A 16,883-nucleotide genomic window follows, 5' to 3' on the forward strand; every position below is an offset into this window, starting at 1 on the left:
CCAATTTCCATTTTAATCAATGACAGCTAGTTTGCTTTGATGTTGACCCTCTATTTAGATGTGAGCATCTGGATTTAGGCCTAGCACCACTAGGCATCTTGATTTCTTCCCTTTGCTTTGGTTTCTCAGCACTCGAGTGCAATATTCAGAGTGTCTTCTGACATCCATCTTGGTCTTTTCTTCCTCCTCTGTCTTTGCAATGACCTTTTGCATTCTTTGTGGGTGATACTCTTGATATCCTCCCATAGCTAATCGGGTCTTCGCTCATTAGTGTTCAAGGTCTCAAACCTATTCCGGAGATGGTTTTGAAATTCTGGCAGGACAAACTCAAGGTCAAATTTTGGTTCCCATGGACTTGATTTAATTTTCCTCAGCTTAAACTTGAACTTGCATGTGAGTAATTGGTGGTCTGTTTCACAGTCAGCTCCTGGCCTAGTTTTCACAGCTGATATTCAGCTTCTCCAGTGATTCTTTCCACAGATGTAGTCGATCTGATCCTTATGCATACCGTCAGGTGAAATCCATGTGGGTAGCCTGCATTTATGTTTCTTATAAAATTATTTACAATGACTAAGTCATTGATTGTGCAAAATTCAATCATTCTATCTCCAGCTTCATTTCTGTCACCAGGTCCATGTTTTCCAACTACTGATCCTTTTTCTCTGTTCCCAACTTTTGCATTCCAGTCACCCATTATTATCAATACATCTTAATTGTATGTTCGATCGATCTCTGCCTGCAAAAGTTGGTAGCAATCTTTTATTTCTCCTCTTTGGCTCTGGTTGTTGGTGCATATATCTGAATGATGGTGGTATTCACTGGACTTCCTTGTATGCATATGGATATCATCCTGTCACTCACAATATTGTATTTCAAGGTGAATCTTGAAAAGATTTTTTTAACTATGAAAGGAACCCCAAGATATTAAGGAGTTGAACAGAGATTCTAAAGGGCAGTGCAGGAAGACAAAGTAAAGTATTACAATGAAATGTGCAAGGAGCTAGAGTCATAAAAATCAAAGGGGCCCTTTTCTCTTTCACCCATCCGCCCAAGATGCCGAAGGGAAAGACAGCCAAGGGGAAGAAGGTGGCCCCGGTGCCCGCCGTGGTCAAGAAGCAGGAGGCCAAGAAGGTGGTGAATCCCCTGTTCGAGAAGAGGCCCAAAAACTTCGGCATCGGGCAGGACATCCAACCCAAAAGGGACCTTACCCACTTTGTCAAATGGCCCCGCTACAATCCGGATGCAGCGGCAGAGGGTGATCCTGTACAAACGACTCAAGGCGCTACCCGCCATTAACCAGTTCACCCAGGCCTTGGACTGCCAGACAGCTACTCAGCTGCTGAAGCTGGCCCACAAGTACCAACCAAAGACCAAGAAAGAAAAGAAAGAGAGGCTGCTGACAAAGGAGACACCCCCACCAAGAGACCCCCCCGTCCTCCGTGCAGGGGTGAACACAGTCACCACCCTGGTGGAGAACAAGAAGGCCCAGCTGGTGGTGATCGCACACGACGTGGACCCCATAGAGCTGGTGGTCTTCCTGCCGGCTTTGTGTCGGAAGATGGGTGTTCCCTACTGCATCATCAAGGGCAAGGCCAGGCTGGGCCGCCTCGTCTACCGGAACACCTGCACCACTGTTGCCTTCACGCGGGTGAACCCGGAAGATAAAGGTGCTCTGGCGAAGCTGGTAGAAGCCATCAGAACCAATTACAACGACAGATACGAGATCCACCGCCACTGGGGAGGCAACGTCCTGGGGCCCAAGTCAGTGGCCCGCATCGCCAAGCTGGAGAAGGCCAAGGCCAAAGAACTCGCCACCAAACTGGGCTGATGTACACACTGACTCTTCTGTACATAAGAATAAACTTATTAAGAATTAACTTAAAAAAAAATTCAAAGGGGCCGAACTCACTCTGCATTTCTTAAGCTGAAGGAACTGAAGAACAAATTCAAGTGTCGAGTTACAATATTTAAGGATACTTTGGGCAAAATATTAAATGATCCAGGAAGCATTAAAAGAAGATGGAAAGGATATACACAGTTATTGTACTAAAAGGAATTGGCAGATGTAGAAGAATTTCGTGAAACTTTCGTGAAACAAAGTATGAGCAAGAGCGTATGGTGATGAAGAAGTAAGTTCAAGCTGCTCTGAAAGAATTGGCAAAAAACAAGGCCCCAGGAATTGATGACATATTTACTGATATATTTCAACAGACAGACGTTGCCCTGGATGTGCTCACCAAGTTGTGCCAAAAAATCTGGAGAACAACCACCTGGCCAACTGACTGGAAGAAATCTATATTTGTTCCCATTCCAAAGAAAGGTGACCTGAAGGAGTGTGGAAATTATAGAACAATTCATTGATATCACATGCAAGCATGATTCTGCTGAAGATTATATTAAAAAAAAAAAACAAAACAACCAACATTACTGGAACAGCACATCTACAGAGAACTGCCTGAAGTGCAGGCTGGGTTTAGAAGAGGCTGTGGTACTACGGATATTATAGCTAATGTCAGATGGATCTTGGCTGAAAGCAGAGAATACCAGAGGAATGTCTATCTCTGTTTCATTGACTATGCAAAGGCATTTGACTGTGTGAATCACAACAAATTGTGACTAACCTTGAGAAAAATGGGAATCCCAGAACACTTGATTGTGCTTATGCAAAACCTATACTTGGATCAGGAAGCAGTCCTCAGAACAGAGCAAGGAGACACTGCACAGTTCAAAATCAGGAAACAGGTGCATCAGGGATGCATCCTGTCTCCATACCTTTTCAATCTATATGCAGAACAGATAATTTGGGAAGCAGGGCTTTATGAGGAGGAATGTGGCATCAGAATTGGGGGAAGACTCATCAACAACCTACGTTATGCGGATGACACAACTTTGCTTGCTGAAACTGAGAAGGACCTGAAAATCTTGCTGCAGAAGGTCAAGGACTGCAGCCTTCAATATGGATTGAAGCTCAATATCAAGAAAACAAAGATTCTCACCACTGGGCCAATTGGCAGCATCGTGATAGATGGTGAAGTGATTGAGATTGTTAACAGCTTCAGTTTGCTTGGCTCTACAATCAACACTTTTGGTACCAGCAGCCAGGAAATGAAAGTCTGCTGTCAGAGTCCTCTCCAAAGTACTGAAGAGCAACAATGTCAGTCTGGAAACTAAGGTGCGCCCGATACAGGCCATGATCTTTGCAGTCACTTGCTATGCATCAGAGAGCTGGACAATGATGAGGGATGATAGAAAGAGAATCGATGGCTTTGACCTGTGGTGCTGAAGAAGAGCATTGAATGTACTGTGGACTGGTAGGAGAACAAACAGGTTTGTCCTGGAGAGGGTGAAGCCAGGCTGCTCCTTGGAGGCAAGGATTCTGAAGCTTCATCTGACATACTTTGGACATGTTGTAAAAAGTGGGACCAGTCCTTGGAGAGGGACGTCATGCTTGGGAGGGTGGAGGGACAGCACAAGAGAGGAAGACCCTCGATGAGATGGATTGATTCAGTGACTGGGGTAATGGGGGTAGGTGTGTCAGAGACAATGAGATTGGCACAGGATAGAGCAGGGTTTAGGGCTGTTGTACATAGGTGTATGTGCTATGAGTCGCAGGCAAATCAACAGCACATAACAGCAACCACCACCACTACTAGTCATGTCTAAGGACATCAAGACAGCTGGTGTCCTCAGGTAGGCAGAGGTCTCTCTTTTTCACAGTGGAGTACATTTCTATCATTGCTGGATCTCTTGTGCTACTACATGTACTCTGTGTGTGTCTGTGTGTATCTCTGTGTGTCTGTGTGTGTTCTCAGTGTATGAAGACACAAAAATGGATCACCCTCTGGTGGGCCAAATTCACAGGCTCCACGTTAGATGCATAAGATAAGCCTGGCTCTCCTATGAAATAAATAATTCTTTTCCCACGATCTGGAAAAATGAACTCTCTTTTTCTGATGAATGGACAAGTGTGATGCCCACTCAACATCCTGTATTCACTGGGCTCTGTACAGGGCAAGGAAAACCTGCATACACCACTTTGTTGTTGTGTACCATCAAGTCAGAACCGACCCCTAGCTTGCCCCACGGTGGGTTTTCAGAGGCAGTAAATGAAGTGGGAGGAGGCGCCCCATCTTTCTCCCACAGAGCAGCTGGCGGCTTCACACCCCGTGCCTCTGAGTTGACAGTGCATCTCTACGACTGGGCCAATGGAGCCATTTAAAACATTTGTAGGGCACTTTAAGTCATGATAACAAGAATAGTGATAATGACGTTTGATGGACTCAGTAGCTGCTAGTTGGTAACAATAGTAGGATATTTTTTAATTTGAATATTGAATAATTGAAATATCAAATTGCAAGGTGTCCATTTATTTTTTTTATTATTATTCACCTCCCTTCCTGAAGCAAAGGCCACGTGACAGCAGGCTTCTCCTCACAATGGCAGGCGTGCCTAGCATGAGTATTGTGAACCAAATTACTAGCAGTGATGTCATTTACATGTGTCATGTTTCCCAAGATGAACGCCGTGTTTTCATTTGCTTTTTCACCATTCACAACAGGGTTTCCAAGCATTTAAATCAAACAGAAACAGTTCAATAGAACAGAGGGAAACTATCTGAATATATTGGTCACAACTTGCTTGCAAGCCTTTCTGACAGCAGTGCTCTGCTGAAGAGAAAATTGCACAAATTGCCAGTTATTATAATTTTTAATAAATAAACCTCCTCTCCCCTACCTTCCCTCCTCCTCCTGTCCCTCTAGCTCCTATGCAGCTGTGAACAACAGCATATTTTCAGTGGGACCATTTCTATTAGGGAGTGATTGAGCTCTGATTTACACGTCAATTACCCACCTTCATGGCGATTTCCATGATCCCCTAGCTGACATCAATGAAGCATAACTGTGTCAACACTTGATTTCAGACCAGTTTTGGATAACCAACACTGATAACCAATCACCTGGAGAAACAGTGTGTGCGCATCCCGGAAACAAGGACTGGGTTCTTTGAACTCGACTCTGTTCTTCACATGCTTCTCTCTTCCGTCTGCTTATTTCGGGAAGGATCTTCCTCCCATTTGGTATCCCAGTCACACTGTGGAGTTGACCTTCGAACACAGCATTTGCACAGATTGGATCCTCCTCGTCCAGCTGCCCAGAGGGGTTTCAAGGAACAGCCCCAGGGTGCCCAGTGGGACTAAGCTTGGCTGCATCTTCCTCTCCTGTTCACTCGGTATCCCTTGGTTAGTGTACCCTTGGACCAGCTGGTGTGCGCGTTGTGAACTCTTACACTGCTCCAGGCCCCACTGGGACATGGCTGGCAGGTTTTACTTCCCACCTAGGCCCGCTTGCGAGTGTCTCCAGGCACGTTGCCCGTCTCCTTGGCCTGTGTTAGCCTGCATGCTGAGTGCCTTTGAGTACTTTTGCTGCTGCTTCTGGACTATGGGTTTCTAGCGATCTCATATTGTGTCTTATTTTATCCTGAGTACCAAAGATGGAATCTGGTATGACGTAGGCATCCAGAAATGGTGGGTTGGTTCACTAGGTAAATGAATTCCTATATTACAGAAGAAATTTGTCAGTATTTGTCACTGAACCTAGGCAGAAAATAAAAATATGTTTACCTGTCATTTGTTCATTTATTCAGTAATCAAATCTTTCTGGAGAGCTGAACATGAAGTTTGGCACTTTTCCAGATAAATGGGAAGCAGAAAAGCCTTCTTTAATAGCAGTTTCACTTAACATCTCCCAGTCTCTCAGGCAGAGGGGGAGAACCATGAGCCGAAAAGCCAAAGGAGAGCTGTGCTGTGGAGAAGAAGGAATGATGCGTGACGTGGAAGATGTGATAGAAACTGGCGTTCCTTAGGGCCACGCTGTCTACACTCTCCATCAAGAGATGCAAAGGTTGCTGTGCGAAATGGCTTCGAGGCACAGTCGAGGGGTTTCCGTGGGCCCAGTCAGGCACTTAGGGCATCAGGGAGCAGTGTGACCCAGAACACAGCCACAGCCGTAAGTCCAAGTGAACAGACACACCAGGGGACATGGCAGTTGGCAGCGACTGGGGAAGCAGTCTGTCACAGGCTCTGTGTTGTGCCCTGATCACAGCCTCCCCCAGCTGGGCCAGGGCTCTGTAGGGGTGAGCAGACCCCCAGAGAGAGGCTGCAGTCAAGAGAGCAAGCCTTTTAGGGGGTATAATTTTCCTGGGTCAAAATTAGTGAGTACACATGGATCAAAGGGTTTGGTGAGACATGAAAACAGTCAGCTGCAAATTGTCGATTATGAGCCCCTTGTGAAGGGCATTCATTTCCTTAGTTTCAAAGTCATTAAGAATACCATTTCTGAGAAAATATTCTGTTAAATTAAGTGGTTATTGTGATTGCCTCGCTTATTGCTAACTGAAAATAAAACACCTTTTAAAAATGCCGTTTATGAGAAGCCAAAAGGTTCTATTACGACTTTGACTTGGAAAAGAATTCCTGATAGTTAATGAGCACAGAGAGGAAATCCTTCAGGCTCTTGGAGCTGGGCTGCAGAGACAGCAGGCCTGGGGATGGAGGTGTGGCACGGGAAAGAGAGACAAGGGCCGCTGGGCGAGACAGGAAGTCATTGGAAGGAGAGGGCTAAGCCAAACCTTGGGCAGCTCAGCCGAGCCCCATGTCAGGCTTCGGGGAGACAGGCCAAAGTCTGGACGGAGAGGAGAGAAGAATGCTGACTTCTGACCTGCACCGTCTGTTATTGTTGTCTTTCATTTCCAAGGAGTCTTCTTCAGCACGTGACCACTGCAAGCGCCGCAGAAGGGAACACAGCCCAGCCTTGCTCCCTCTTGAGGTGTTTGCATGCCTTTCTGTGGCTGTTGTGCCAAACCATATCATTGAGTGTTTCCTTCCTTGTCGCTGGCCTTCTACCCACCATGATGTCCTTTTACTAGCAATTGACATTTCCTGAAGTCATAGATGAGCCTGAGTTTCAGCTTCTAAGAACCAGAAGCATAGATTCCACCAATTTAAACCGACCACGAATGAGAACTCAAACAAACCACAAAGTCCTTTTGAGCCCGCATGAGTGCTAGAAGGTTGTCACCACACTTACATTTCTTTAAAGTGGGTGGAGATTTAGAACTAGCAGCTTTTTTAGACACAGCGTCAGTGTTGACTCTGATAAATTTAAAGAGAGAATAAGGAATAAGCTCAGGGTGACACATTAGAATACATGACGAAAGGACGAATAAACGAGAAAGTCATCCAAATAGCCTGATACTGATGAGAGGGAGTAGAGTATATTCATTTTTTTTTTGGTATACTCTGAGTTCTGTTTTTTAAAAATTAATGTTAAGAAACGTTTACAGAGACTTTGGATTTTCATTCGTTCATTGTTGCATTTTTCTCCCTGTCCACCCCTCCCACCCCAGTTCGCCCTTCTCTTTGAAAAGTAAAAGAAAAATTCTTTCCTTGGTGTACAATCCCCACCCCCACCCCCCGAGTCCACTCCACTACGCAGCCTTCATTCTGGACTCTTGTCATGACCATAATATCCAGTCATATATTGCTTTTCAAAAGTTCTCTCCCTCATCTGTTTTGGCATACTCTTGGTTTTTGAACTTCAGCGTCCCATGTACAGGAATGCAGTGTACAGACATGAACTATGCTCACCATCCGACTGCATGTAATCTTGCTTCATGGTGCCCACCCAAGGCTCTGACTAGGCCTCTGAAAGCTGCTCCCCCAGTTAGCTGTGTCCAGTACTTCCGGTCTGGCAGTATTGAATGTGAGGTGCTTGTCATGTGCTGGATTGTGTTACCGACAGACTAAGGAGTCATATGGAGTGACAGTGAAGTCTCATTTGTAATGACTGGGCCAGAACGAAAGTTAATTTTTTTTTGAGATTTTCTATAAAAATGGAAATCAGACATTTAACCTAAGAAAATGTTACGAGAGCTGAAAAGAAGCCCAAGGACGCTTAGAATGCTGCTGTGCAGGAGCGTGGGGTCTGCGGGGGGTGGGGAGGCTGCCTGGCGTGGCGCCAGAGGAGGTGAAGGGCCACCGCACGGGTGTGAAGGTAGCCCTCCCGCATTCTGAGCTGTGTGGAGAGGAGAGAGGTTGCCTTCACTGGAGACGCAGACACCCCTCTCAGGAATGTCTCTCAGCCAACAGAGGCATCCTGCGGGAGGACAGAGGATGTTGTGTCCCTGGAGAGGATGCTTTTAAAGCAGGTTTCCTCAGGCTTCTAGGCAGTTGTTGCTATGCTGAGAGCTCCTGCAGGCAGTGGAGACCTTTGGTTTGCCAGTCAGGCTCATTCTGTGTAAAAGTCATGTTTCCATTAAGATTGGCTTCTTCAAGACGTGGAACTTTTGATATTGCATTCTTAGGAGATCATTGATGATCAAGAATCGTTGAGCGTTTACTTGCACTTGCCGTCCTAAGGAGAATGTTCTACCATATTCCAAGAACCCTTTGGAAGTCAAGATATTCTGCAGGGAGTTCAGAGCTGAGCCATCCCCCTGGACCCATCAAGGCATGCCTCGTGTGAGAGTGGAGCTGAAGTGTGTAGCTGTGTCCCTGTGGAGGCTCCCCTTCTGCGTGCGGTGTGGACTTACTGTTAGGTGTTGTCCACATGAGTGCCGCTCAACTCATAGCAGCCCATGAACCCCACTGCCCTGCCCGTGCCGCCGTCATCTTTGCCCAGAGAGCAGTCTCTGAATTCTGGCAGCTTCATAGAGTCATCCTGCTTATACCACTCACTAGCCCTGTGCCCCTTGGCATGTTACCCCTTGTGTTTCCTGTGTCTCAATTTCTTCAGCTGCAAGTTGAGGATGATCCTACCGCCTTAGAATTTTTGTGAAGATGAAATAGGATAGGATTCACGAAGTGCCTTGAAGAAGGCCTGGCATTGTTGTCATTCTGCAGACAAGTCTATTCTTCTGTGAGCTCTTTGTCCTGACAAATATCAGTAATGCTGATTTCTGCATAATAGAACACATCTATTCCCTAGAGGAACTTGCTCTTGGGTTTACTTTCATATAATAAGGAGTTAAATGAAGTGAGTGCAAATGAATCTGATTCTTCTTCTGGGCCAATAGGATGTTTTGCAAGTGAGTGGAGGTCAAGATGGCACAGTTCTTAGTACTAAGTATCAGTAGCTCCTGCATTAGGAATCAGGGGAGTGGATCCCTGGATTTAGCGCTCTTAGGGAGCTCTGGTGGCTTAGTGGCAAGAAGCTGCATTGCAACCCTGAAGGCCCCTGGTTCGAGTCCACCAGCTGCTCTGCGGGATAAGGATGGGCAGTCTCCTGCTGTGCTACTCACTGCCTCTGAGCGTCAACTATGGGTCAGTTCCAACTCTATGGTAAGCAACCACAAACTGAGTTGACTGGAACACTATTCTAAGCCTCCGTTTTCTCGTCAGTAAATGGAGATTACAACCCCGTCTGACTGACTTAGTCCCGTTAGTTCATGTGCAGCCAAGCTTTGCCAAAGTGCTCGTGATCTTGTTTGTGAAGGGTGAGCAGTCATTAACAGTGGAACGTTGCTATTCATCATCTGACCGATCATATATGAATAAAGATTATTTTAGAAATTGGGAAACTGAGGGTCCAAAAGAGAAAGTGATGTTATAACCACCTAGTGACTAGCAAATGAAAGAGTTAGAGCCACGTCTCATGTCTCTATTGAAAGTGGCCCCCATCATCTCTGACCACACTGGAAAGCCTCTTGAGCTCTCTAGCTGGCAAAAATGTTGTTGTTGTTATTGTTGTTATGTGCCGTCGAGTCACCTGCAACTCATAGCGACCCTATGCACAACAGCCCTAAACCCTGCTCTATCCTATACCAACCTTATTGTCTCTGACACACCCACCCCCATTACCCCAGTCACCGAATCAATCCATCTCATAGAGGGTCTTCCTCTCCTGAGCCGTCCCTCCACCCTCCCAAGCATGATGTCCCTCGCCAAGGACTAGTCCCTCCTTGCAACATGTCCAAAGTATGTCAGACGAAGCTTCAGAATCCTTACCTCCGAGGAGCAACCTGGTTTAACACTCTCCAGGACGAACCTGTTTGTTCTCTTAGCAGTCCATGGTATATTCAATACTCTTCCCCAATACCACAGATCATAGGCATCAATTCTCCTTTTATAATCCCTAGCAATTGTCTGCTTCTTTGATGCATAGCAAGTGATTGCAAAGACTATGGCCTTTCTCAGGTGCACCTTAGTCTCCAGACTGACATCATTGCCCTTCAGTCCTTTGGAGAGGTCCCTAACAGCAGACTTTCCCTGGATGTGCTCACCAAGTGGTGCCAAGAAATCTGGAGGACAACCACATGGCCAGCTGACTGGAAGAGATCTATGTTTGTTCCCATTCCAAAGAAAGGTGATCCGACAGTGTGGAAATTATTGAACCATATCATATGCAAGCAAGATTCTGCTGAAGATTATAAAAAAAAAATGACTGGAACAGCACATCAACAGAGACCTGCTAGAAGTGCAGGCTTGGTTTAGAAGAGGCCATGATGGTAGTAGGGATATTGTAGCTAATGTTAGATTGATCTTGGCTGAAAGCAGGATGTACCAGAGGAATGTCTATCTCTGTTTCATTGACTATGCAAAGACGTTTGACCGTGTGGACCACAACAAAGTGTGGCTGACTGAAAAGAATGGGAATCCCAGAATACTTGATCATGCTAATGCGAAATCTATACTTAGATCAGGAGGCAGTTGTCAGAACAGAGCAAGGAAATACTGCATGACTGGCAATAATAAGAACTGTTTATTTGGTTGGTGTCAAGGCAGGATTTTACTAGGACATTATCATTCCTGTTTGTACTAAATGATCTTAGAAATTTGAGTGTGTGTTGGTTGTGAGAGTTATCAAAACTTTGTTTTGAGAATTTAGAAGACTTATCAAAATTGCACTGCCAATGCAAAAGCAAGGCAGCTGGTAGATTCAAACCATGTACCTCTGGGTTGCCAGCACAGCTCCTTATTACAAAGCCACCAGAGATCCCCTGTAGGATGTTGTCAGTGACTTAGAAGCCACGAGACCTTTCTCATAAAGAGTAAAAAAAAAAATCAAATGAGATGCGTACTTCACTCACTTTACTGAGTCTTACTGACCTTAAGGGACAAAGTTGAACTGGTCCATAGGGTTTCTGAGACAGCAAGTCACTATGGAAGCAAGCTGTCATGTCTGTGTCCCACAGCATGACTGGGGACTGCAGACACTCACCTTTTAGCTGCTGAGCTCCTTAACATCTGTGCCACCAAGGACCCTTTATCCATAAAAAACCAAAGACCAAACCACTGCCTTTGAGTGGATCTCTTCTCCTGGCCGCCTCGGTTGGGTTTCTGAGGCTGCAAATCTTTTTAGCAGCAGACCACCTATCTTCTTCTCATGGGCAATGGGTTCGGCTGGTGGATGCAGATCACTGACTTCCTGCTTAGCAATTGGGACCCTTTATCTATACAGAATACCGGTTATGTGACTTTGAAACCCACAGTTCAGCCCTATTAATGAGCATGACTTAAGAAGAGCAGGAGTATCAGATTATGTGGCCACGCTGTAGATATAAAGGAATGATTTTTGGATATATGCTGCAACGTGGAGGAGCCTTGAAAACATCGTGCCCAGTAAAAGAAGCCACACACCAGAAGACCACAGGTCGAATTATTCCATTTAGGTGAAATGCCCAGCATGGGCAAATCCATAGGGACGAAGATTGGCATATTGGTTACCAAGAACTGAGGGGGAAAGAAAATGGGAATGACTGCTAGTAGGTAGGTGCAGGGCTTTCCTTTAGGGATAATGAAAATATATTTTGGGATTAGTGGTGGTGGTTGCACAACTTTGTAAACATTAATTAGGTTTGAAAAATAAGTGAATTTTACACTGCACAAGAGTGAATTGTATGGTATAGGGATTCAATCACAATAAAGTTGTATGTGTGTGTGTGTGAGAGAGAGAGAGAGAGAGACAGACAGACAGACAGACAGACAGAGAGGATGAATGAGAGAGAGAGAGACAGAGAGAGAGGGAAGAGAAGAGAGAAGAGAAGAGGAGAGGCGAGGAGGGGAGAGGAGAGGAGAGGAGAGGAGAGGAGAGGAGAGAAGAGAAGAGAAGAGGAGAGGAACAGCGAGCTACCCAGGTGATGGTAGTAGGGAGAGTTGTTGGTGTGTCTTCCTGACACCACAGCAGGATGATTTGACAAGGTTTCTAGATGTGTTGACCCTTGTTAAGTGGAGGGAACATACCATCTACAGAAGAATATGAATTCTGTTTCCTGACAAAACCAAAAACCCAAAACTGTCACCATCAATTTGGACCCTGTGGAGCAGAGTAAATACCGCCACAGGTCCCCCAAGGCTGTATTCTTGACAGCATCTTTCTTCCAAAAAGTGCCTGGTGAGTTTGAATCCCCAGCCTTCCAGTTAGCAGCCACCTACTTAAGCACTGTGCCGCCAGGACTTCCTCAGCATCTCTGGACAGGTTAGTGTGCACATCCTTGTCCAAATCACACATTGATGGGAGTCATGTGGATACACACAGGCATCTCCCAGAGACCTAAAGAAATCCGAATGGCCAGCTGGGTAGCCAACAGTAATGAAATAAATAAATTAAGTAAATGTCTTGTATATTTTCTTTCCTTCATCATTCTCATCTTGGTGGGTTTTCATGAGATCCAGTGTTTGCGGAGAGTGAGTTCATTTGCTGGAGAAAGTGGTTGTGTACAGAGTTTTCAGTGATTTATGCCATCTAAAGATGCCTTTCTCAGGTTGTCCTGGTTTCAGAAAAAAACAAAACACTTTTCATTATCTGATCACCTCCAATTCTATTGTTCACGCCTACATATCCAGGGCTACCCTATTTAGTGTACTGATTATGACCTGGTTTTAGTCTAGTGGTTTTTTATTGTTTGTTTGTTTTACAAAAGAGTACTGTATTTAACATTTTACATGTAGGTGCTTGTGGCTATTAGAGGAAAGAGATTCATGACTTTGAAGTTAAAAATGAACTTCAAGATGAAATTGAAGATAGTGAATAGTAGATATTTTGCTTTTTGACCTGTGGAAATTTTGTGGAGACCAGAATAAGTGTCACGTTCAACATAGAATGAGCTCTTGAAAAAGAAAATGCCACTTGGGACTCTGGAACACACAGAAGGGGAAGTATCCTACAGTATCTCACAGAAACTCATTCCTGTCAAGTCCGAGCCAACTCAGAGCTGACCCTCCGCTGGGTTTCTGAGGCCGTAACTAGCACTGGAGGGCATTGCTGCCCTCCCTCCGTGCATCCACAGAACCACCGGAGACACAGTCTTTGTTCAGCAGCTCAATTCCTTACTGACTCTGCCTCCAGGGCTCCCTATTCCAACAGTGATAGAAGACAGAAATGCACCAAGGAGAACCCCAAGGAGGAAGTCACGGCTTATAGTTGCCCCCAGGTGACTTAAATATGTACTTTTAAATGCTTTTACAAAGACATTAGCCAGGATGGGGAGTGTTTCAGTGCCAATTGTACCAGAGCACAAGTATAGTTGAATTATTTACTTTCATGTATGTAATTAGTATATTCAATGCAGTATTAGTTTGCTGTATTTTTAAACACACATCGTTTTTAAAATATCAGAGTTGGTTTTTTAAATGTTTCCCTCAATAGTTTTGCAAAATTACCTATATTAGATATAATAAACAAAGATTATGAAACTTCATAAAATATCTAAAGCAAATGATTTTAATCTGTTCTGCCACTCCCATCCCCCCAGCCGCTCTCCACAGATGCAGTCAATTTGTACAACTCCCCTAGCTGTACATTTTGGTATAAGGAAACTAAGGGGTTGGGTTTTTTTTATACTTGAGTCCAAATTAAATTCCTGAAATTTTTCCCTACTGGAGATTTCTAATAAAATACAATCCTACGGAAAGTTGGCGAACAGAGTGTAATGGAGACTAATATTTATTCTGGAAGGTGATGCACATATAGGAGGCGGAAAGGACCAGCAAGGAATAGTGGGCCGGATTCTTGCCACAACCTTACCACAGGCCCTTAACTTTTGGAGTGTAATCTCCTCATCTGTACCATGAAGGAAACAGAAATACAGGGCGGCTACCATATCTGTGTTGTGAACATGCCTGTGTTCCACCATCTCAGCCCCACTGGGAAGGAGAAGATGAAAATCTGTGGCCTTCATTAGCTCCTTAGAGGCAAGAGTAGTGAGACTGTCTCACATACTTTGGGCATATTGTCAGGAGGGATCCGTCCCTGGACAAAGACATTATGCTTGCAAAGCACGCACAAGCGCGCGCGCGCGCGTGTGTGTGTGTGTGTGTGTGTGAGAGAGAGAGAGAGAGAGAGAAAGACTCCACCCTCCAACAAGATAGATTGACACAGTGACTGTAACAATGGGCTTGAGCATGTATGAGATGATGACGATGACACAGGATAAAATAAGGTTCAGATCTGTAGTTTACAGGGTCCCTAGTGTTGTTAGTCACCTTGACAGCACCTGCTGCACTAGAGAGCTGAGAAGCCAAAGCCAGGGGAAGAGATCAGAAAGTTAAGGAGCTGAACAGAAGATTTCAAAGGGCAGCTCAGGAAAACAAAGCAACGTGTTGGTTTTTTTTTTAGTGGAAAATGCACAGAGCTGGAGTCAGAAAGTCAAAAGAGATGAAGTCACTCAGAATTTATTAAGCAGAGGAAACTGATTAATAATTTCAAGCCTTGAGTGGCAATACTTAAGGATATGATGAGTAGAATATTGAATGATCCAGGAAGCATCAAAAGAAGATGAAAACAGTATACAGAGTCACTCTTCCAAAAAGAACTGGCTGACACAGAAGAATTTTATGAAACAAAATATGATCAGGAGACAGTGGGGACAAAGGAGGAAGTTTAAGAAGAAATTGGCAAAATATGAAAGTCCTAGGAATTGATGGAATACCAGTTGACATATTTCAGCAAAAGATACTGCCCTGAACATGCTCACTAGTTTGTGCCAAGAAATCTGGGGGATAATTACCTGGCTAATGGACTGGAAGAGATTAATATTTATTCCCATTAAAAAAAAAAGAGCCAATGGAGTGTGGAAATTATGCAACAATATCACTAATATCACATGGAAACAAAATTTTGCTGAAGATTATTCAGAAATGACTGGAACAGTACATTGATAGGGAACTACCAGAAGTGCAGCTGGGTTTAGAAGAGATTGTGGAACTAGAGACATCATAGCCAGTGTCAGATGAATCTTGGCTGAGGGGAGAGAATACCAGAAGAATGTCTATCTCTATTGCATTGACGATGCAAAGGCATTTGACTATGAGGATCACAACAAATTGTGGATAACTTGAGAAGAATGGGAATCCCAGAATATCCAAGGTGCTCATGCAAAACTTGGACAGGAAGCAGTTCTCAAAACACAGCAAGGAAACACTGTTATGGTTCAAAAGCAGGAAAGAAGCACGCCAGGGGTATGTCTTGTCTCTGTACCTCTTCAATCTATATGCAGAACAGATCCTTCAGGAGGCTAGACATATGGAATATGGCATCAGAATTGAGGGAAGACTCATCAACAGCCTGCTTTATGCAGATGACACAATCTTGCTTGCCAAAAATGAAGAGGGCCTAAAGCATTTGCTGCAGAAGGTCAAGGACTGCAGTCCTCAATATGGGTTGAAGTTCAACATCAAGGAAACAAAGTTACTCTCCACTGGGCCAATTGGCAGCACCATTATAGATGGAGAGGACATTGAGATTGTGAACAATTTCAGCTTGCTCAGATCCACAGTGAACACTCTTGGCACCAGCAGGCAGGAAATCAAAAGATGAATTGCATCCTGAAATTCTGCTGTCAAGGGCCTCTCCAGAGTGCTAAAAAGCAGCGATGTCAATCTGGAGGCTAAGGTGCACTTGACCCAGACCATGGTCTTTACTATTACTTGCTATGCACCAAAGGCAATGACTAAAGATGACAGAGAAAGAATCAATTCATTTGAGTTGTGGTGGCACAGAAGAGTGTTGAATATTATATGGATTGTCAAGAAAACAAACAGGTTTGTCCTGATAAGGGTGAAACTAGGCTGCTCCTTGGAGGCAAGGATTTTGAAGTTCTGTTTCACATACTTGAAACATGTTGGCAAAAAGGACCAGTCCTTGGAAAAGGGCATCATGCTTGGAAGGGTGGAAAGGACAGTGCAGAAAAGGACCTCGGATGAAATAGGTTGACACAGTAACTGGGGCAACGGGATTAGGTGTGTCAGAGGCAGTTAGATGGCCTCAGGAAAGAGCAAAAGTCACAGCTATTGTGCATAGGGTTGCTATGAATTGCAGTTGACTCCATGGCACATATACCAACAGCAACAATGCTGTCAGGGTCTGGCTTAATTACGATTTACCGTGACCCTGTAAGACAGAGTAGAAATGCCCCACAGGGTTTCCGAGGCTGTAAATCTTTATAGAAGCATGCTACCTCATCAGTCTTCCCTGGAGCAACTTGTGGGTTTGAACTACTAACCTTTCCATTAGCAGACAAGTGCTCTGGCCACTATACCACCAGTGCTCAACAGTAGTATGTTAGGCTGGTGAGGCTGGGATGATTTGGTCCTATCAGTATGAAAACCCAGCTGCAGGTGATGGAGTCAACTTTTGGACTGCAACATTTCCTTCTGGTTGTAAAATCTTCCTTCATACCGCCTCCTGGAAAACAAGCCTGGTGTAGAAAGCTACAAATCACCAGGGGATAGACATCAACCTTTCTATGACCTGTGTGCAGCTCCCAGGCTCAAACAAAACCCACCTGAATTAGAAGAGCTTTAATTGAGAAGATAAAGAGGTCCTCATAATTATAAACGGCAGTAGGTATAACAAGAGGCTAAGTACATAGCTGTGGCTTTAATTAGC

General features: G+C 44.7%; 1 protein-coding gene and 1 pseudogene across 1 annotated transcript in view; both read left to right on the forward strand.

Annotated features, from left to right (window-relative positions):
* The first annotated feature begins 1,053 nt into the window (after positions 1-1,053).
* LOC102860028 lies at positions 1,054-1,828 on the forward strand (annotated as a pseudogene).
* A 1,827-nt stretch (positions 1,829-3,655) lies between these two features.
* Positions 3,656-16,883, forward strand: part of LOC102850382 (AF4/FMR2 family member 2-like) — a 439,784-nt gene continuing 426,556 nt past the window's right edge. Inside the window, exon 1 of the mRNA XM_006881912.1 lies at positions 3,656-3,690. Within this exon, the coding sequence (XP_006881974.1) occupies positions 3,656-3,690 (35 nt within the window). The remainder of the gene's footprint in view (positions 3,691-16,883) is intronic.

The sequence above is a fragment of the Elephantulus edwardii genome, unplaced genomic scaffold, assembly GCF_000299155.1.
Source record: "Elephantulus edwardii isolate Elephantulus edwardi_28Jun2011 unplaced genomic scaffold, EleEdw1.0 scaffold00016, whole genome shotgun sequence".
Classification (NCBI taxonomy): Eukaryota; Metazoa; Chordata; class Mammalia; order Macroscelidea; family Macroscelididae; genus Elephantulus; species Elephantulus edwardii.